General features: G+C 31.8%; 3 protein-coding genes across 3 annotated transcripts in view; all 3 read right to left on the minus strand.

Moving 5' to 3' along the window:
- Positions 1 to 1,690: 1,690 nt before the first annotated feature.
- LOC139889439 (uncharacterized) lies at positions 1,691 to 2,230 on the minus strand. Its single transcript, XM_071872394.1, has one exon. The coding sequence runs from the start codon at positions 2,228 to 2,230 to the stop codon at positions 1,691 to 1,693; it is 540 nt and encodes a 179-aa protein (XP_071728495.1).
- A 77-nt stretch (positions 2,231 to 2,307) lies between these two features.
- LOC139889440 (uncharacterized) lies at positions 2,308 to 3,621 on the minus strand. Its single transcript, XM_071872395.1, has 2 exons — positions 2,685 to 3,621; positions 2,308 to 2,636 (listed from the first exon to the last, which is right to left on the minus strand). Exons 1-2 carry the CDS (start codon positions 3,619 to 3,621, stop codon positions 2,308 to 2,310), a joined length of 1,266 nt encoding a protein of 421 aa, XP_071728496.1.
- Positions 3,622 to 3,669: 48 nt separating this feature from the next.
- The window catches only part of LOC139889442 (uncharacterized), a 34,436-nt gene continuing 15,571 nt past the window's right edge, over positions 3,670 to 22,534 (minus strand). The window contains exons 4-9 of the mRNA XM_071872396.1: positions 5,778 to 6,049; positions 5,312 to 5,684; positions 5,176 to 5,263; positions 4,635 to 5,112; positions 4,329 to 4,469; positions 3,670 to 4,223 (exon numbers count right to left, since the gene is read on the minus strand). Coding sequence (XP_071728497.1) covers positions 3,670 to 4,223; positions 4,329 to 4,469; positions 4,635 to 5,112; positions 5,176 to 5,263; positions 5,312 to 5,684; positions 5,778 to 6,049 — 1,906 coding nt within the window. The remainder of the gene's footprint in view (positions 4,224 to 4,328; positions 4,470 to 4,634; positions 5,113 to 5,175; positions 5,264 to 5,311; positions 5,685 to 5,777; positions 6,050 to 22,534) is intronic.

Consider the following 22,534-nt stretch of genomic DNA (forward strand, 5'->3'; position numbering starts at 1 on the left):
TTCGTATATTTTAGTTGTTACCTGCGTAAATTTTTGCCCAACAGTTATTGGCTGCTAGCACGACTGGTTTCTCCAACAGTTGGTACGTTTCCATGTCGAACTCAGTTGCTTGGTCACCCCATAGTCCTAGCTCGATTCTGTTGTTGCTGCAAAATATTTATGTTAGTAGTTAGAATAGTTTTTATAATTTATGTGTAACTGTAGGATGTTGTTCTTGTATTGGTATTTACTTGAGGTCGATAAGGTTGATGGTTCTCTTTATTTTTGTGGAGTGTCCTGCTGGGGCAGCGTCGCTTATACTTTGAATGCACGCTATGTAGTCTGCAATATTTATGAAATATATGATCAAAAACCAACAGTCTTAAAAAGTGAAGTTTTCTTATAAATGTAATTTTAGAAAACCAAACATAAATTTAACAATTACATTTTATAGAACGCTTACGTTAACAAAATGCCGAACTTCTAAATGTACAGAATTAAGAAAATCGGTCACGAAAAGCATTACAGCTGACTAATTAAAGATGAAGAAAGCGAAGAAACACACCTTAGTAAATCGGTAACAGGAAGGAAGCATTATTTGTTGAAGAAGCAAATGAGGAACCCAATATAAATGACACAGGTAAACAGAAGGGAAGATCAAACAATAGAAGAATTAGTATTACAGTTGAGTAAATAAATAAAAAATACTTCGTAAATCGGATAGTGTTAAATTACATGAAATAACTATTGTTTAACAAAATGTTTCTAGATGTGTATACATGTGCTGAATGGTTATTTCTGAATGCGTTCCTTTATGTATTCGTACGTGTTGAATTCGAAATAGTGGCTGGGGAAGTTATCTGGTGTTATTGGTTGAAAAGTTGTTCCTAGGCCAAAGAATAGAATTGTTGAGTTGTTTATTTTCTTTTGCCAATTCTTTGTTACTTCACAGCGAAATCTTTTGATTGTGTAAGCAGCTCCTACTGTTATGATTGGTGCGAAATAGCGTTGTTCTCGAATGTCCATATAGGCTTGAATTGCATTTCCCTACTCATGTATTTAAACAAGTTATGAAGGTAGGGAACCATTTTAAATGTTATTGGTATGAAGAGTGGTAGTTCTTACATAATGATCTAAGAGGATACAGTTAAGGTGGACATATTCTTTCGTTATGTAGTGCTGCGATACCCATGTAAGATAAACTTTTGCTTCAAGTTCTTTGTGTCCGTCTCCTGGCTTCAAGTCAGTGATTGCTCTCGGTTGCGCCATTCTAAAATAAGTAAAAATAGTATAACTGTTAGTAGCGCACGCAATATTATGTTCGTAGTACGTTATCATAAATAACCTGGCTATTAGTTATTAATTGTAAGAAGTATTTGTAGACTATGTTTTTAGTCGTATTTGGATCATGGTTTTCATATTGTTTTATTAAAATTTTTAAACCATTTGGGGTTGTTACCCTTGATAGAGCAACATAGAGTTGACCGTGGCCAAAAACTGGTTTTGGTAGATGTATTCCAATTTTTTTCAACGATTGTCCTTGACTTTTGTTGATCGTCATTGCAAACGATATCTTCAACGATATCTGCTTTCTTCTTAGGATGAATGGTAGTGATGAATCTTTGTAGATTAAGCATATCCTAGGAATATATACTTTTTCACCAACCGTAGAACCTGTAATGATTTCACATTGTACTGATGTGTTAAATAACTATGTGACAATCATTCGAGTTCCATTACATAGTCCACCACTGAGATTGAGATTTCTGAGCAAGATAACGGGAATGCCAAGTTTCAATTGTAACTCATGTGGATGGACACCTGGAAAGTTCAGTGTATTTAGGTACTCGTTTGGGTACAGAACTTCAGACTCTCCACGGTCATTCCCGTAGGGTTTTGCCTCATCGTTGCTGTAGTATGTTTTGTTCGATTTCTGAATTGTGCTCACAATGACATTATTAATCATGTCAGCATCGTCATTTTTCAGAAAAACGATTGCTGCTGATTGTAGTTCTAAGGCGGTAGGATTTATGAGCATTTCAGGGTTGTATATAAAAGATATCAAACTTTGAATCCCATTTTCGTCGTCTTTTATTCGGTACTCCTCAGGTATGTTTATCCATGAGGAGTTGAATGGATCTTCTATATCCGGTTCTCCTATGTTTCCATTTCCTACATCAAGTAACCACTTAGAAAACCGTTCGATGCTGTCTCTTGAACTTGTTGATGTGCTTTCATGTTGCAACCTCATGTTTTTCGTTAGTTCTATAACTTTAAAGTAAGACTATAAGTAGGAGCAAACAATCGATAAACTGACGATTTCCGGTTTCAAACCCTTTTTTTAACTGGCATAGTTTGCCTGAAGTCTCCTCCGAGTATGATTGATTTACCTCCAAATGGTAAAGAATCACAATCAAGTATGTCTCTTAAAGTTCTATCAAGTGATTCAAAACATTTTTTGTCATTCATCGGAGCCTCATCCCATACGATCAATTCTGTTTCCTTAAGTAAATTACCTAGATGAGTATTCTTTTTAATGTTGCAAACCGTTTCATCGGTTAAATCAATAGGTAATTTGAACCTCGATTGCGCGGTTCTGCCAGCAGGTAGTAACAACGATGCGATACCAGAAGAAGCAAATGCTAGGACAATTTTCCCTTTAAATCTTAAGTATGTAATAATTCATCTCCATAGAAATGTCTTGCCTGTGCCCCCGAAACCATATACGAAAATTAATTCTAGTTTCTTTTGAACTGATGCATTAACTATTAGATCGTAAATGAATTTCTGTTTTTCGTTCATTTTCCAAATCATCCCTTCGAATTCAGTTCGCAGCGCCTGACGATCATAATTGCATTCCTCCATTATTAGTTTGTTGTTCAGTTTGCGCAATAGATTTTCTGACAGCGGAGGCAAACCGAAATCTGTTATAGATTTGTTATAACTATTTAATATCACTTCGATCTCACATAAGACATACTGTCTTAATTCCGTATCATTGACATGTAAATTGTCGATATATAAAGAAACTGCAGCCCTCAAAGGAATATCATCAGCCATAAGCTCCCAATTTTCATTCCATAATCGGAGTGGGCTCGTAACTTCACAAAACATAAGCATGTGAACAAACAATGATCGGAGTTGTGCACTTGTAGCAGATGCACTTGCTTCCTGTAGTGCTGCTGTCCATTCCCTGTCGTTCCCCAACAAACCAAGACCTTCACAGGCCGAACGATAATTTGAATGTTGTGTTCCGCCTACAACTCTTATTTCTTCAAACGCCTTACAACCCCTTTGGTGACATAACAACATTCTTAAATAAAAAACTTCACCGGTAGTTGGATGCATGTATGTTAGCCTTCCTACTAACGGCTTATTCAGATTCCGCCTGCGAGTCCAACATCTATCCTTATCTGACCAAACAAACTCCTTTGGAAAGTCAAGATAGGTTAAATGATGACCTTCTGAATATCTTCTATTATACTCCAACCATTCAGTCAATGTAGTTTTCTTAGAATATGTGTTGTTTACTATATATTCCAACCGTTGTTGTGAACGAAAACGTAAGAGTTGCTGGTGCTCTAAGTGAACAGCTAAAAGTTGTACCGCTGGTTCTCTATGATGTATAGAAAACCCGTACATTCTCCAACAGGCCTCGTAAGGACAAATAAATCGACCATCAACGAAATTCTAGATTTCATCCACCCTCCTTGGCTGATTTTCTGTTTCTGCCTGCCGTTGACCAATATCACGCGAAACACGCATCACTATCCTATCAGTTCCCTTCGATATATACTTAAACAAATACTTAATCAGCATCGTCCACCCACAATATTTAACGTTTATGTGAGCATGAAATATAAGACAAAGATTACTATTATAGGGGACCACATAACTGTTATCTAAATCGACACCACATTTCTTAGTCGTCACACCAGTATTTCTTCTTCGATACTGAGCATATCCATTTTTATCAAAATAGGTATTCATATTCAACGACTTTGTAAACTTTTTCGTACAAACAAAACGGTCCATACATGTAGCTGATACGTTGATAGCTCCACACGGACCGTGTATCATGAATTCTGAAACTACTTTGTAACAAAGAGGGTCGACCGTTGGGTCAGGTAATTCAGCCAATATATAATCATCAATATTACATAAGCTAAGTGTAAGAGTTTCAGTCCACAATAAGGTGTGACAGTGAGGTGTTCCACGTTTCTGAAACTCAATAGTATATAAAACTGCATTTTAAAAAAACGAAACCGGATTACAAACCTGTATATATGTGTAACTGAAATAACATAGAACATTTTAAAAGTTGTGGAGGAACACAAAATATGAAATACCTGCAACTACACGACCGAATGGCCACTCCTGCTTCAAGTAGTTTACAAATTTATTAACTTTAAGCTCAAATATACGCGTCACAATATCGGCTCGATCAGCAGTAGTCAAATGAGAAAATGCAGCTAGATATCGACGTATCTCTGGCCATTTCAAGTTACATGTAAATGTAATAAAAAACTTTGGATTTCCATGAACTCTATAAATCGCTAAAGCGTCAAGGTAGTGACTATACATATATCTTAGACTTCCAGTGAAGGAAGCTAGTAGAATAACATGACTACCCACATCGGAACCCATTTAGTCACCTCTATTAATGGCATCGTGTAAGCCACACAAATACTCATTTCTTATGTTATTTTGATTGTTCCTTTTATAGTCTATCCTTTGTAACTCAATACTGCAATAAGCTGTAACTATATATTGTTGGAATAACCTACCCGACCTTGTCAGCAAATTATCAGTACCAGCTCTGTCACGAATTTGATAACTGTAATACATATTCATAGTCATCTGCTTGCTACGACCTCTAATCGACCGACCGGTCTCTCGTAAATCCAAACCGGGATGATAACTCATCTGACCATACATAAAAAGCAATGGGAACTGTAATGACATGTATAATTGATGCAACTTATTAATCCTTTGAGGAGTCCCACTACGTAGCTCAACAATCACATCATAATCTCTTTCACTTCTAACATTTTCCCCATACACAATTGCCCCTACTGCATCAGAAGTAGGTAATTCATATTGCCTACTACCTGTAACACTAAAAAGCTTAATCTAGAAATCAGGAACATCTGCCTCAACATATCTATCCGTTGCAGTTCTAAATAATTTGACTACCTGATTATGTGTATCCAATATAGCGATTAACTTTCTGACAACCGTAACATCTAAACTACTATCCTCCTGACCACCAAAATGAGACATCCTATTTTGCACCTCATTCTCAGTATCTTAAATATATAGCTGCAAATACCTAGGCATGCTATCTTCTAAAGGATATAAAGAACCCATCCAATGATACACTTGTCCTGATATCTTAAAGACGTAAGGACCACGACGACTGTTGACACTATCATCTATTTTCGCTCCATAAGACGTCATACTGAACATCTGATTATAAGCACGAATATTATCCATAAAATGTGCAGACTCTAATAAACGTTTGAATTCCAACGGAACATGTCTATCTATAGGCAACACAACTCGACCATCCATACAACACTTGTGATAACGTAAATGACGCCTAGCAGAATAGACTTTAATACGTTCGTCAAACCAAAATAACGCATTACAATATTCACAAACACGATCACAATCGCCTAAGTCTTGGTAATATTTAGTGACACCTGAAATAGTATAACAAAACAAAAACACCTCAAACACTCAAAAAAAGGTAACTACAAAAACTTATACTCAAAAAAGGTAAGTTAAAAGCTTACGAAAATTCATATACATATCACCCTTCTGGCATTCCTGACTATGAGTAATCGTATCTTCCACAGATCTAACATCAGTAGTTCCTACAAATACTCTTTCAACACCAAAACTCGAACAACAACGACTACCAATATCAATATTCCCAACCGAATGATCATTCAATGAGTTACTCACAACAGAATTTTGTAAACGATTAGCACGCTGCAAAGCAGCCCTACTGGACTGCTGGCGTGCAGTAACAACAGGAAACAAACTCCCAACACCAATGATAATGCTAAAAATGAACATATATTTTATAGCATTATCCCTCAAGAAAGACAAGCTTTTAGTTGCAATTGTTCTATTTACAAGTGATATTCGTTTAAATAATAAAAGGTGAAGACAAAAGACAGATTCAACGAATTGGAGACGCAAACGACCAAAAAGCTCAAAAGTACAAAGTACAATCAAAGTCGTTCAAATTATTGATGAGAAACATCTAAAAGTTACAAGAGTACGAGCCGCGAAACGCAAAGTACAAGATATTAAATAGTACAAAAGGACGTTCGAAAATCTGGAACCGGGACCAGTGTCAACTCTCAACGCATGACGCAACGGACTAAAAATTATAAGTCAACTATGCACATAGATATAATAAAATATATAAATAATTCTTAAAATTATATATATATTATATTTATTTATTAAAACCGTCGGCAACTAAAAAACAAAAGTATGTGAGCTGTAAAAGAAGGCCATACGATCGCATGGCTAGGAAGACCAAAAACCATGCGATCGTATGGTGCACTGTATCAGCTCAGGTCCTATAAAGTTCGCGTGTTTTGGCCGAAAATAAAACATCTTTTTCTATCCTCTCTATCTCTTACGATATATATATATATATATATATATATATATATATATATATATATATATATATATATATATATATATATATATATATATATATATATATATATATATATATATATATATATATATATATATATATATATATAATTTATAATTTTAATTTTAATTTAAGATTAATAATAATAAGGGTATGTTAGCGAATATTGTAAGTGTGTAAGTCGAAATTCTGTCCGTGTAAAGCTACGCTATTATTAATCATTGTAAGTTATGTTCAACCTTTTTAAATTAATGTCTCGTAGCTAAGTTATTATTATGCTTATTTAAATCGAAGTAATCGTGATGTTGGGCTAAAAAATTAAAGAGGGGTTATTGGGCTTTGGACCATAATTGAGGTTTGGATAAAAGAACGACACTTGTGGAAATTAGACTATGGGCTATTAATGGGCTTTATATTAACTAAACGATACCTCGTTAATTTAATATAAAGATTACAATTTGACGTATCTATTTATAACCACATACGCTTAATCGGGTACGGTGGGTGGGATATCTATAAATACGAATTATCGTTCATTTTACCGGACACGGGATGGATTAATAGTTAATGGACTCATTAAAATAGGGGTGGATTACATTCAAGGGTAATTGGTGTAATTGTTAACAAAGTAGTAAAACCTTGGATTACACGCAGTCGATAACCTGGTGTATTCATTAAACAAAGTATTAAGACCTTGTTACAGTTCGAATCCCCAATTAGTTAGAATATTTGACTTCGGGTATAAGGATAATTTGACGAAGATCCTCGCACTTTATATTTATGACTGATGGACTATTATGGACAAAACCGTATAGACATATCGAACATTCCAGGACAAAGGACAATTAACCCATGGTAATAAACTAAAATCAACACGTCGAACATCATGATTACGGAAGTTTAAATAAGCATAATTCCTTTATTTCATATTTCATCGCACTTTTATTTACTGTCATTTTATTTATCGCACTTTTAATTATCGTACTTTTTAATTATCGCAATTTCATTTATCGTCATTTTATCGCACTTTAATTTATCGCACTTTAATTATTGTCATTTACTTTATGCTTTAAATTAAGTTGTATCTATATTTAATATTTTTACATTAGGTTTTAACTGCGACTAAAGTTTTAAAATTGACAAACCGATCATTAAACGATAAAAACCCCCTTTTATAATAATAATAATAATATTATATATATATATATATATATATATATATATATATATATATATATATATATATATATATATATATATTATATTTATATTTATATATTTACAAATATAGTTTTAAAAATATAGCGTTAAACTTGGCTAGTTCCCTGTGGAACGAACCGGACATACTAAAAACTACACTATTGTACGATTAGGTACACTGCCTATAAGTGTCGTAGCAAGGTTTAGGTATATCCACTCTATAAATAAATAAATAACTTGTGTAAAATTGTATCGTATTTAATAGTATTTCCTAGTAAAAATATAACTATTTTGTATACACCCCTACGCACATCGAGTATTTTTGGCGCCGCTGCCTGGGATGAAACAACGCCGAAAGCGAAACGCGATATATATAAAAAAAGATTTTTATTAAGTTTTAATTTCTTTTTGTAAAAATACGTTTTAAATATTAAAAATACAAAAATATAAAAAGAAAAACAAAATATATATATTTTTAAGAGTTGTTCAAAATATATAAAATTATAAGTTATTTTTATTTTAGTTTTTAAATATAAATTTTATTTAATTTATAAAAATATTTTATATAAATATAAAAACAGAAAAAAAAATATAATTAAAATTGTATTCGGGCTACACTGTAGCAGCCCAATTTGTGACCTGAATATCTGGGCCATGCGACCGCATGGACCCGTAGGCTAAAACTCATGCGACCGCATGAGATAACCTGACACGCCATATCTGAACCTGGTACTGCATTAATTACGGGTATTATTAATTATTATTATTATTAAACCCTAATTAGGGTTTATATTTTATATTAATTAGTTTAGTTTTTAGTTTTAATTTGTAATTTATGTTATAATTAGTTTTATTAAATATATAAATTAATACTTTTATAAAATAAATAATATAAAAAATAATATTTTTATAAAAAAAATTGTATTTTTATAACATTAAGCCTATTTTTATATTTTGTATATTTTTAATCGTTAAAGCGTAATTTTTCGTTCGTAATTAGTTCGTAACTTAGTATTTTGCCGTAGTTATTTTTATTTCTAGATTTTTAGACTTTTCCGTAAAATTCCTTAAGTGCTTTTTCTTTAGACTAAGATTTAGGTGCTTTAGATTTTTGCGATGCCGTTTTAAGATTTTAGTACTTTTTAAGTTATTGCCGTTTTGGATATAGAATTCCTTTTAAGCTTTAATACCTTTAGACGTAAGTTTTAATATTTAGTTTTTAGACTTTTAAGTTTCGACGCTGCATTTTATTATTTTTCACATCTCAGAAATAAATCAATGAACAAAATGCTCAAGCATTTAGAAATCAACAAGCTTCTATTCAAAATCTGGAACAAGAAGTAAGCAACCTAGCATGGTTGATAGGTGAAAGAAAAACGGGAAGTCTACCTAGCGATAAAAATGCAAACCCCCGGAATTATAACAACCCGTACTAATCCATCTGGACAAAGTCCATATCGATTACAAACGTTTCACAATAGTTGATTACATCGCGAGGTACTTGACCTCTATATGATACATTTTACAAACATTGCATTCATTTTTAAAAGACAAACTTGCTTTACATCGAAAGTTAACGGTAAGCATACTATTTCATATTAACTCCAACTATAATTGACTTAATAATAATCTTGATGAACTCGACGACTCGAATGCAACGTTTTTTGAAATATGTCATTAATAACTCCAAGTAATATCTCTAAAATGAGCAAATGCACAGCGGAAGATTTCTTTAATACCTGAGAATAAACATGCTTTAAAGTGTCAACCAAAAGGTTGGTGAGTTCATTAGTTTAACATAATTAATCATTTCATAATTTTAATAGACCACAAGATTTCATATTTTCATTTCTCATAAACATACGTCCCATGCATAGAGATAAAAATATCATTCATATGGATTGAACACCTAGTAACCGACATTCACAATATGCATATAAGAATATCCCCATCATTCCGGGATCCTCCTTCGGACATGATATGAATTTCGAAGTACTAAAGCATCCGGTACTTTGGATGGGGCTTGTTGGGCCCGATAGATCTATCTTTAGAGTTCGCGTCAATTAGGGTGTCTGTTCCCTAATTCTTAGATTACCAGACTATAAAGGGGCATATTCGATTTCGATCATTCAACCATATAATGTAGTTTCGATTACTTGTGTCTATTTCGTAAAACAGTTATAAAAAGTTACGCATGTATTCTCAGCCCAAAAATATAAAGGGTAAAAAGGTAAATGAAACTCACGCATATAAATATTGAAAAATAGTTATTAAAACATTGCATGTATTCTCAGCCCAAAAATATATATATAAAGGGAATAATGAAACTCACCCTACTGTATTTTGTAGTAAAAATACATATGACGACATTGAACAATTGAAAAATGCAGGGTTGGCCTCGGATTCACGAACCTATATCATTTGTATATATATTAAAATGTATAGTCGTATTCGAACAAGTTTATATATTATAACTTGAATTATATATTATACTTATTTAGTTTGTGTATATATTTAAAATGTTTAATATCAATATATTTGGTTATATTAATATCTCTCTCTCTCTCTATATATATATATATATATATATATATATATATATATATATATATATATATATATATATATATATATATATATATATATATGGTTAGTATTATATGAAAATATTCTTAATTCGTTATATATATAAGTATTTATACAAATAATGTTATTATATTTGATATGTGATATATAAACTATTAATATGATTATAATATATGTATTAAGTATAGTTTAGGTAAAAAATATTTATTTGTAACGAAAATGATAGTTTTGATAATAATGATTTACTAATAATAATAACTTTCTTAATATTGATAATACTAATATAAATAACTATACTGTTAAAATTGATACATATGTTAATAATAATAATAGTAAAACTAATAATTACGAAAATGATATTTATACTAATATTAGTGAGAGTAATAATAACTTGTATTGTTTTATAATTACAATAATAATAATCCTAAACATATCTATAATAATAGTAATAGTACTATAAATGGTACAATTACTAATATTTACAAAAATAAGAATAAGTTGCATTATTTTGTCACTAATTATAATGTTTGTAATGATAATTTTATTATGTTCCTAATAATGATAATAATACTAAGTAATTATAATAACTTTAGTAATAATAACAATTATAACAATAATAATTAGTACTAACAATAATAATAACAAATCAACAACAACAACAACAACAACAACAACAACAACAATAATAATAATAATAATAATAATAATAATAATAATAATAATAATAATAATAATAATAATAATAATAATAATAATAATACTAATAATAATAATAATAATAATTATAGAAAATGGAGACTACCTCAAAAAAAGTCTTAAAAAGATAACTGCTGTTAACGGGACTCGAACCCATGACCTCTAGCTCACCCGTCATATGCCTAACCATTCTTCTGTGCTCGTTTATCTGACTTAAATAGAAGCAAATTATATAAAACCCATATTCTTATTTGTTCATCTTCTTTCCTCTTACAGAAAATCGACCAGAGCACAATTTAATCAACAACACTTTAAAGGTTTGATTTTTGGGCTTTCCCATGAAATGTAATTGATATATAAGGGTTACATTTATTCAATCAGATAACCAAGAAATAAAAAAAATATATAAATAAAAGAAAAAAAACGGCTGTTGCAGCTCACGAAGAACTCCAATCTGGGTTTCGAATCTTAAATCGTTTTAGTTTGTAATTAAAACATGAATTTGGTAGAAAATCATTCCTATAAACTTTTCAAATCATTAATTTAACTGGAAACACCATATTGAACTCGAATTTAATGGAAGAACGATGTTTGACTTTTTAAAATAAAAACTTTGACTTAAAAATTGGGATTCGTTACTAACAATTGAGACTTGAAACTTTCCAGTTCGTTTAAGTAAAAGATTCCTAACAAAATGGTATTATTACATTTTGAAGTTGTTTTCAAAATCAGGTTTTGAGAAAAATGAACATGAACAGAGTAATATATCGAGCTGTTTTTTTTCTTTTTTTATTAAAAAAATACATTTAATTTACAGCTGTTAAAGGTGTTTGTGTAATTGATAATGTTAGTGGAATGTTAAATGAGTTCCCTATCATTCTGAATTGTTCGGTTTATAGAAAGAGTACTCGACAGACAGATTCAGTCAATGAAGAAATAAACAAAATAAATAAAAAGTAGATGGGGACTTCTACTGAATCAGATACAGCTAAAACTTGGAAACAGATTTCTTTTGGAAGCTGGTGATTACTGTCGATCGTAATACAGAGGAAAAGAAACAAAGTTTAAAGGTGAAAAGGATATGAAACAAACTTGTACTAGGTTTTGTTTGTATCTGTTTAACCAATTGCATCATAAATTGATGGAATAAAATTCTGACAACGATGGGTAATAAACTGAAATCAGTTTATCTGTATGTAGTTCGAAAATTTTGTTAATTAATGAATATAATAGTAATAATAATAATTATAATTATATTAATAATAATAATATATAATATATAATAATAATTAATAATACTAATAATAATAAAAATGATAATAATCATAGTATTATATAAAAAAAATATTATTTTCTAATAAATATTAGTAATAACATTAATACTTATTTTAGTAATAATTATAATAATATTAGATGATAACAATGATAAAACTAATTAATGATAGTAATATTAATTAATACTAATAATAATTAAATAACTAAAATCATAATTTTATTAATGATAATATTAGTAATAACCATATAAATGATAGTTTTTATAGTGATACTTATATTATTAATGAATAAATAATATTAGTAACAAGGATAATGATAATAATATAACAACTCGTACATATCAACTGTATATATATTTGTATTTCATATTAGATTCAATAATATTAATAGTTTAAATATTACTATTAATATTAACATTAATAATAATAATGAACGTAGTGATTATAACATTTATGTTTTAACGTATAATATATTAACTCTAAACTATATTATATAATAACACTTATTGAATATTTAATATCACCATATGTTAATAACTATAAATAGAAGTTATATATATATGGATTCATATTAATATATGTGTAGTTATATATGTATCGATATGTATAAATTTAATATTAACTTATTTATTCTAATTATTATTTTTCATTAAGAATCCACTTAACTACATTATATTTATACATATTTATATTTATTTTTATATATATACATGTTATCTACACACAAATGTTCATGAATCGTCGGGAATAGTCAAAGGTCAAATGTATACATGCACACAGTTCAAAGGTTTTGAGACTTCAACATTACAGACTTTGCTTATCGTGTCAAAATCATATAAGGATTAAGTTTAAATTTGGTCGAAATTTCCCGGGTCATCACAGGAATGAAACAGCTAAAGCCATTCCCACAAGAAGTGGAATTACACTTAAACCACCTGAAAGACCTGTAATTTCTGATGACTATATTCCTACTCCACAAGAACAACAATCTGATCAAGAGAAGGAATCAGAACCGGTAGTTGAAAAGGTTAATGAAGATAACACAATTAAGGCTAAACCTTATGTTAAACCATACCAACCCCCGCTTCCTTACCCGAGTAAAATGAGAAAAGAAAGACTTGAAGCCGAGTAATCCAAATTCTTGAATATGTTTAAACAAATAAATGTAAATCTTCCTTTCATTGATGTGATTTCAGGAATGCCTAGATATGCAAAATTCTTGAAAGATCTAATCACAAATAGAAAGAAAATGGAAGAACTCTCGGCTGTTACTATGAATGCTAATTGTTCTGCAGTACTATTGAATAAGATGCCAGAAAAATTATCAGATCCGGGAAGTTTCACAATTCCATGTTTTCTGAGTAGTCTTAGTTCAATAGAAGCATTGGCAGACTTAGGTGCTAGTATAAATTTAATGCCGTATTCACTATACGCTAAACTAGATTTGGAGAATTGAAACCAACACGAATAAGTATACAACTAGCCGATCGATCAGTAAAATATCATAGAGGGATAATGGAAAACATGCTAGTTAAAGTTGGTACTTTAGTATTTCCAGTAGATTTTGTTATTCTGGACATGGAAGAAGATTCTCGAGTTCCTCTCATATTAGGAAGACCATTCTTAAACACGGCTAAAGCAATAATAGACGTGTTCGGTAAGAAACTGACCCTAAGTATAGAGGACGAGAGTGTTACCTTTTCTGTGGATAGAGCCATGCAACAACCGCAATCTGCAGATAATACATGTTATTATATTCAAACTATAGATTCACATGCAGAATTGTTAGAAGAATTTCCAGAATTACAAGGAACAGGAGAATGTTCTTTAAGAGAAGGAACTGAACCAATAGATGAAGCTGAAATGTTAGCCACACTTATGGCTAATGATTACGAACCAACAACAGAAGAAATTCAAATGCTAAAAGAGGAAGACAGATATCGATATAAATCATCGATAGAAGAACCACCGACATTAGAGTTAAAGCCACTTCCAAACCATTTGGAATACGCTTATTTACATTGTGAATCTGAATTACCTGTAATAATATCGTCTTCTCTTACTGAAAATGAAAAATCTCAACTCATTTCTGTGCTAAAAGCTCATAAACCAGCTATTGCATGGAAGATTCATGACATTAAAGGAATAAGTCCTTCGTATTACACACATAAAATCCTTATGGAAGAAGGTCATAAAACGTATGTGCAACGCCAACGAAGACTAAATCCTAATATGCAAGATGTAGTTAAGAAAGAAATTATTAAACTGCTAGATGCAGGTTTAATTTATCTAATCTCTGATAGTCCATGGGTAAGCCCAGTTCAATGCGTACCTAAGAAGGGTGGCATGACTGTCATCACAAATGAAAAAAATGAGCTTATTCCTACTAGGACTGTAACATGATGGCGTGTTTGTATTGATTATAGAAAATTAAATAACGCCACCAGAAAAGATCACTTTTCCTTACCTTTCATTGATCAAATGTTGGAAAGGTTAGCCGGAAATAGTTACTATTGTTTTCTTGATGGTTTTTCTGGATACTTTCAAATTCCAATAGCACCCGAGGACCAAGAGAAAACCACGTTCATGTGCCCTTATGGTACTTTTGCTTACAAACGCATGCCATTTGGACTTTGCAATGCCCCTGCAACCTTTCAAATGTGCATGATGGCGATTTTTCACGACATGATAGAAGAATGCATGGAAGTTTTCATGGATGACTTTTCAGTCTTTAGTGATACTTTTGAAACATGTCTAGTTAATCTTGAACGAATGCTTATTAGATGCGAACAATCAAATATAGTTCTTAATTGGGAGAAATGCCATTTCATGGTTAAAGAAGGCATCGTTCTTGGTCATAAAATTTCAAAGGAAGGAATTGAAGTGGATAGAGCTAAAGTAGATGTAATTGCTAAACTTCCACATCCCACCAATGTTAGAGGAGTTAGGAGTTTTCTAGGGCATGCCGGTTTTTACCGACGTTTCATAAAAGATTTTTCTAAAATTGCCACACCTCTGAATAAACTCCTAGAAAAGGATGCTCCATTCATCTTTTCAGATGAATGTATCAAATATTTTAATATTCTTAAACAAAAACTCACTAATGCGCCGATCATGATAACTCCAAATTGGAATCTACCATTTGAACTCACGTGCGATGCAAGTGATTTTGTAATGGGAGCCGTTTTAGGTCAAAGAATTGAAAAACGATTTCAACCTATTTATTATGCTAGTAAGACGTTACAAGGAGCACAAACGAATTACACAACTACTGAAAAAGAACTCCTTACTATTGTCTTTGCTTTTGACAAATTTCGTTCATATCTCGTTCTAGCTAAAACGGTGGTCTATACCGACCATTTTGCTCTTAGATACCTATTTTCAAAACAAGATGCCAAACCACGATTAATTCGTTGGATCTTACTCTTACAAGAGTTCGATATTGAGATCCGAGATAAAAAGGGAGCAGAGAATCTCGCCGCTGATCATCTTTCTCGTTTTGAAAATCCTGAATTAGAAGTTCTAAATGAATCAGCCATACAAGATAACTTTTCCGATGAATATCTATTGAGAATCGATTATAATGAAATTCCATGGTTTGCAGACTATGCAAACTACTTAGTATGTGGATTCCTTAAAAAAGGGTTGTCGTACCAAAAACGAAAGAAATTCTTTAGTGATATAAAACACTATTTCTGGGAAGATCCACATTTGTTTAAAAGTTGTCCCGATGGAATAATACGCCGATGTGTATTCAGGGATGAAGCTAGTCAAATCTTAAACCATTGTCACACAGGACCAACAGGAGGACATTATGGGCCTCAACTCACAGCAAGAAAAGTCTATGACGCTGGATTCTATTGTCCTACAATTTTCAAAGACGCACACCTTCTTTGCAAATCCTGTGATGCTTGTCAAAGGGCCAGAAAAATAAGTCAACGTGATGAAATGCCACAAAATGTCATTCAAGTAAGTGAAATATTTGACGTTTGGGGTATTGACTTTATGGGTCCATTTCCAAAATCTCATAATAATCTCTACATTCTCATTGCCATTGATTATGTATCTAAATGGGCGGAAGCACAAGCTCTCCCAACTAACGATGCACGATGTAGCGACCCGACAAAATCGTCATTTACGGCGCCGGCTACTTAGGTCCCATTACATGGTCATAAGTCTTTAAAATGACGTTTGATCGAAAATATGTCGCATTCATTTCAAAAGTTAAGATTTGTTCCCAAGTTTACAAGAATCGTTCATCCAAAAGTTACGTTACAAAGTTATAAGTACAATTGAAATCTATGCGACACGATTTAAAAGTAGCCAAAAGATGCTCCATGTATGCATGTATATACTCGACATCCAAGCAAGTATCAAAAGTAATGAGCGGAAGCATGTATCACAAAACGTTCAAGGACCTGAGAAAAACATAGAAATCTGTCAACGAAAACGTTGGTGAAATCATAGGTTTAAGTAATTAAGTACAAGTGAACCACAAGATTTGTAACATTGATATAATAGTAATACATTCCAAAAGTTTGTTTCACGAGCACCCAATTATCAATGCTTAACATTCCTTCCATAGAACCTCATCACAATAGTGTTAGAACATACACTGTTTCTCGAAAATATATTTCATTCGTAAACGGTAGCGAACCGTTTGAATGAGGGTTTGTCAAACCCATATGGCCATATAACATAAGTTCTTGCTTACACCCGGCAAGTGTAACTAATGATAATCGAATTGAGGATTTTTATTCAAACTCGTATGTAGAATGTTTGTTTTCCTGTACTTGTGTTCACTTAGTAAAAAGGAACGTTTATGTTTTCTCATCCCAAATGTAAGTTCAAAAGAGTAAAAGTGGGACTATGATCTCACCTTGAGTGCACGTATTAAAAGTACTTCACAAAGTAATGTGTGCAAAGGACAATGCTAGTCTTGACCTAAACAAATAGGTCATATCAATAACGGTAAACACGATAGGTCAAAGATGTTCAATTAGTCCTATGGCTCGTTACGACTCGATTATGTAGCATGTGAATCAATTTGTCAAGTTTCATGCAAGATACAAGTATAGAAACAAGCTAGGAAGGTTGCATAATCATTTGGTTAAGTTTGACAAAAAGTCAAACTTTGGTCGGTCAAAGTCAACGAAAAAGTCAACACGTTCGGGTCGGGTCCCGAACTATTTTTCTGAGGTTTTTATTCATATATAAGCATGTTAGAACAACTATCATGTGAATCGGAGGTCCATAGCGTGCCAAACATTTTTCGTATTTTGACCAAGTAGGTCAGAACCTGGTCACGTTATATGTCGCGCCGCGACCCAAGGCTGCCGCGCCGCGGCATTTAACTGGTGCTGGTACCTGGTCAGTTTCAATTGTTCAAGTCTTTTTCCGAACTTCGATCAAACACAAAACACAAACCACAAACACTTATGACACGCATCTTATATCGTTGGAAAGGTAATTTGACAAGGAACACAACTAAATACATTTTACCAACCAAAACCTTATTTGCAATAACCGAATTTTCAAATCAAAAGATCAATCAATGCCCACATTAAATGCTTCAAATCTTACAAGTGCACATTTATGATTTGGGCATTTAATGCATACATAAAACACGCCGTTTTGTAGGTAATCAAGCGTACAATACAACTAACTACTTACTAACAATAATTCATGGCATTCAATGCATCAAATATTCATTTCAAGCTTATCAAACCCTAACCCAAATTCACCAAAATCACTAATCAAGTTTATGGAGTTTTCTCAAGCAACCTACACATCAAATTGAAGCTAGTGATACTAAGAACACATTTAATACATGCATTTATAACATTCAAACAACCAAACCACCAAATCAAGCACACCAAAGTTCATACTCAAGCTAGTTACTTCAAATAACAAAATCGAATATATAAATCATATATTCATGTTAGACTTGAGCCATAGACACTAATTAACAACTTTATAAGTTAAAAACATCAAGAACACAAAATCTAGTGATTTTAGAAAGTTACCCAAACGTAATGAAATCGGTATGGAATCGAAGAGGAAGTTGCAAGGATTCCAAATATGTAATTTGTTTTGCAAGACACCCGCTAGCTTGGATTTAGATGATGATTCTTTGTTTGAAGATTTGAGAGAAAAATGGAAAGTATAGAAAGAAAAGGAAAATGAAATGGAAAAGAAAGAGGAGGTGGGTTGACTAGTCAAATGCTAGTCACCTCTTTGGCACTTTGGCAAAGCTAGTCCCTCGAGTTCGGTTGCGGGTGCGTGAATTACCTAAACGAGATATTTTTAAAACGCGTATTAACGAGGGATGTCATAAACATATAACGGAATTTAAATAGTTAAACGGAAAAGTCAACGGAAAAAGGCGGGATGTTACACACGAGTTGTAGTCAACTTTTTAAAATGTCTTTTTGCAAGGTTTGGAACACCGAAAGCTTTAATAAGTGATCGGGGTACTCATTTTTGTAACAATCAACTTAAGAAAGTTCTCAAAAGATATGGAGTAACTCATAAAATCTCAACCACTTATCATCCATAAACAAGTGGACAAGTTGAAAATACTAACCGAGCATTAAAACGTATTCTAGAGAAAACCGTAGGATCAAATCCGAAGGAATGGTCCATGAAATTGGAGGATGCACTGTGGGCTTTTAGAACAGCCTACAAAACTCCAATTGGAACCACACCTTTTAAACTCGTTTACGGAAAAGCATGTCACCTTCCAGTAGAAATTAAGCATAAAGCATTTTGGGCTTTGAAGACATGTAATCTTGATTTACATGAAGCCGGACGTCTACGGTTAAGTCATTTAAACCAATTAGAAGAATTAAGACATGAAGCATATGAAAATTCGTTAATCTATAAAGAAAGAACGAAGAAATGGCATGATAAAAGAATCAGAAGTTCAAAAGAATTTAAAGAAGGAGACAGAGTTCTTCTTTTCAATTCACGATTCAAGCTATTTCCTGGAAAATTGAAATCAAGATGGTCTGAACCATTCATAGTCAAAAGAGTTTTCCCATACGGAACAATAGAGTTGATAAATCCAAATGGGATTGAATTTAAAATTAATGGTCACAGAGTTAAACATTACATACATGGTCCAATGAAAGTTGACAATGAAGTTAATCACAATTTCAACACCACAGCTAACTAAGTGTGGGGAGAATCAAGTCTTTTAAGGATAATATTTATTTCTGTTAGAGTTAGATTTTCTGTTTTCGTGTAGTTTCTAAGAATGGAATCCGAATGGTCTTTCCCTAGCAGACCCTAAAGAACTAGTCTTCTCCCTCCATTCTGAATTTTTATTTTTTTTAGGTTTTACGAGATGAAGAATTCCTTTGAACTAAACCATGGTCTAATGCTACATGCTATGATTACTAAACGTAATAATGACACCCTTCCGAGTGAATTGGTATCATTCATAAGAGGCAAAATGGATGGAGTAAGAAAAGAACTCAGGAAAGATCATCATAATATACATTTTGGTAAAGGCAAATCAAAGTCCGTAACAAAAAGAAGAGCACGACACCTTGAAAGATGTTATAAATGCGAAAAATGATCACACAAAGGTAAATGTTCAAACAATCAAACATATTCAAATACCGAATTTGTTACTCTATGCAGAGAAGGACCGTTTATATGTTTAGAAGAAAAGATATTGAAGAATCGAGGTTACGCTTATGTAGCTATGGAAAATCAAATCACACGACTCTCCTATGAGTCGGCTAAAGCAGGTCTCTGAGAATTCTATCTCATAGGTAAGTATGTACAGTTTTTATTTGTTTTTATTTAATTGCTTTTAACCTTTTGATAATAAACGCTGAATCGTACGCTATAAAGTATTAAATTGGTATTCAATAAAATTAGGTGTGCGTAACCGAAATTATTGATATCGTACAAAAATTTATTACATCACTGCGAAATTTACCGTTTATTCTTAAGGTATAAATATCTTTAATCAATCAACCCAAAATATTTCAAAAATTCGTCAGGAGTAAAACTAGTTTATGAAACCGAAATTACTTTACCGAAAAGAGGGGCGTATATTTTTGATAATATTTGATTGATTAAAGTGGGATAAAAGGCCAAAAAGATTTTTAATTTTAATTTTTACCTTGTTTTTAAAATTAATATTATAAATTTTTAAAATCAATATATTTCAGTTTGTAAATATTTTAAACTACTATTTTTAATATAAGTTTGTAAAATTAAAAATATTAATTATATTTATATGAATTTTTAATTTTATGCATTTTAAATTTAAGTTTGGTGTGAATTTAATAACAAAAAATTTTTACTTTATTTCATTAAATTAAAAATTTGATATCTAAAAATTCGTCGTGAGTTGAAAACTAGGTCGTTGAACCGAAATTGCTTTACTCAAGGGAGGGACGAGAAATTTTATTATCATTATTTTTAATCTTATTGATCTAAAGTATGCCAAAAACATTTAAAAAAAAAACTCCAAAAATCTTTGCTTTTAAAACGACGCTTAAAAAGTGACAAATTTTAAAATTTTGTCGAGAGGCGGACTAGGACAACGATCCGAAACGCCCTCATCCTAAAAAGAAACAAAATTTTTAAAATTTACTTAAATTTTGTTTTATAAGTATAAGGTTTATTTAAAAAAAAAAAAAAAAATCAGACCCCATGCGATCGCATGGGGTTTCCTCTTAAACCTCATGCGGTCGCATGAGGCCAAAAAACTGGGCAGATCATAAAGTTAGTCGAGTGTTCTGCTCTTCACAAATAACACACACAATACACGAACATACCCACATAAACACCCCAAAAATCATCAATTTTTCACCAAAATCAACCAAATTTCTTGCTATAATCCGCTTTAATCATGAATTTGCTCAGAAGTTTTTCAAGAAATGTAACAATTACATCCCTAAAACTCTTTAAATTCGAATTTTAGTGTTCTTGAGCTAATTTTTACCTAATTTAATTTTGTTAATTTCTAGTGTAATTAGAGTTAAATTGTTAGTATATTATGCATGTATAACCTATATTGATGCTATTTAACATGATTTGAAGCCAAAAACTTCAAAAATTTTAGAAATCTAGGGTTTGTGTTCTTGAGCAATTTGGGGCTTTTTGATATAAACAGGTTATGGCCGATTTTTGTCATGAATTATTGCTAAATTAAGTAGTGTAAAATGTTTAGGTAGCTAAATGATCCAAACTTTGATCCTAAACATGATTTTTGAGAATTAAAGTAGACTTGTTAGGTCTAAAATTCATGAACTTGATTAATTTGATATAAATGCCAATTGAAACTTGTTTAATTGCTAGTAATGATTATTTTGACATGTTATTTGAGTAGAATGCTTATGAACTTTGTAAACATTTTCATATATGCTTATTTGAAAAAGTGTAGAATTGATAAAAATGTGAAAATGAGCATGAGTTTAATATGGATTAAACATGTTATTGTAATTGTTTTAATTTGTTATTTTGCTAACACTAATTCATATTTGGATGCACAAATTTTGTGTTTAATGTATTTTGCAGAGAAATACCGATACTGATGATGCATCATTATCATCTAGGCAACCTGTTCTGGAACCACAACCAGAAATGCAATATGAGCCACAATATAAACCAGAACCTGAACAGGAACAACAACAGGAACAACAACAACAACAACCTGATCAACACGTACCATACTATGATTCGCAACAAGAATATGTTAATGCCTATGTACAATTTCTGATTCATCCGATAATAGAACACCCAACGATTCATGAAGAACAGTTGCATCCCAATTTGAGATTTGATTGAAGTTGGAGAGATTACCCGACGTATCAAAGTAACAAATTTAAACTGGTAATGAAAAATGTAGAAGTACCGAGGGTAATCGATTGGGAGCCTTTGGAAAGGGTCCAACTAGCTAACTCAGTTAGGCAGCATCTGCTCCAAAGGTATGGGAACTCTTCTTTTTCCGATTGGGAACGTTTATTCACCATTCGTAGGCCTGTATATAAGGAATGGTGTGTTGAGCTTATGAGTACTATAGCATTAGATACAGATGTAGTTAGGTTAGATGATAGAAGTTTTCTTAGATTTTTACTTGGTCGTAGGATGT

The sequence above is a fragment of the Rutidosis leptorrhynchoides genome, chromosome 2 (assembly GCF_046630445.1).
Source record: "Rutidosis leptorrhynchoides isolate AG116_Rl617_1_P2 chromosome 2, CSIRO_AGI_Rlap_v1, whole genome shotgun sequence".
In the NCBI taxonomy this organism is placed as follows: domain Eukaryota; kingdom Viridiplantae; phylum Streptophyta; class Magnoliopsida; order Asterales; family Asteraceae; genus Rutidosis; species Rutidosis leptorrhynchoides.

Bases quoted from the DNA above. Each gene is read 5' to 3' on its own strand.
- LOC139889440 (XM_071872395.1), bottom strand. From the start codon at position 3,621: ATGTACGGGTTTTCTATACATCATAGAGAACCAGCGGTACAACTTTTA. The intron at 2,637-2,684 runs GCAAGACATTTC...TAAGATTTAAAG, and splicing joins ATATGGTTTCGGGGGCACAG to GGAAAATTGTCCTAGCATTT.
- LOC139889439 (XM_071872394.1), bottom strand. From the start codon at position 2,230: ATGAGGTTGCAACATGAAAGCACATCAACAAGTTCAAGAGACAGCATC.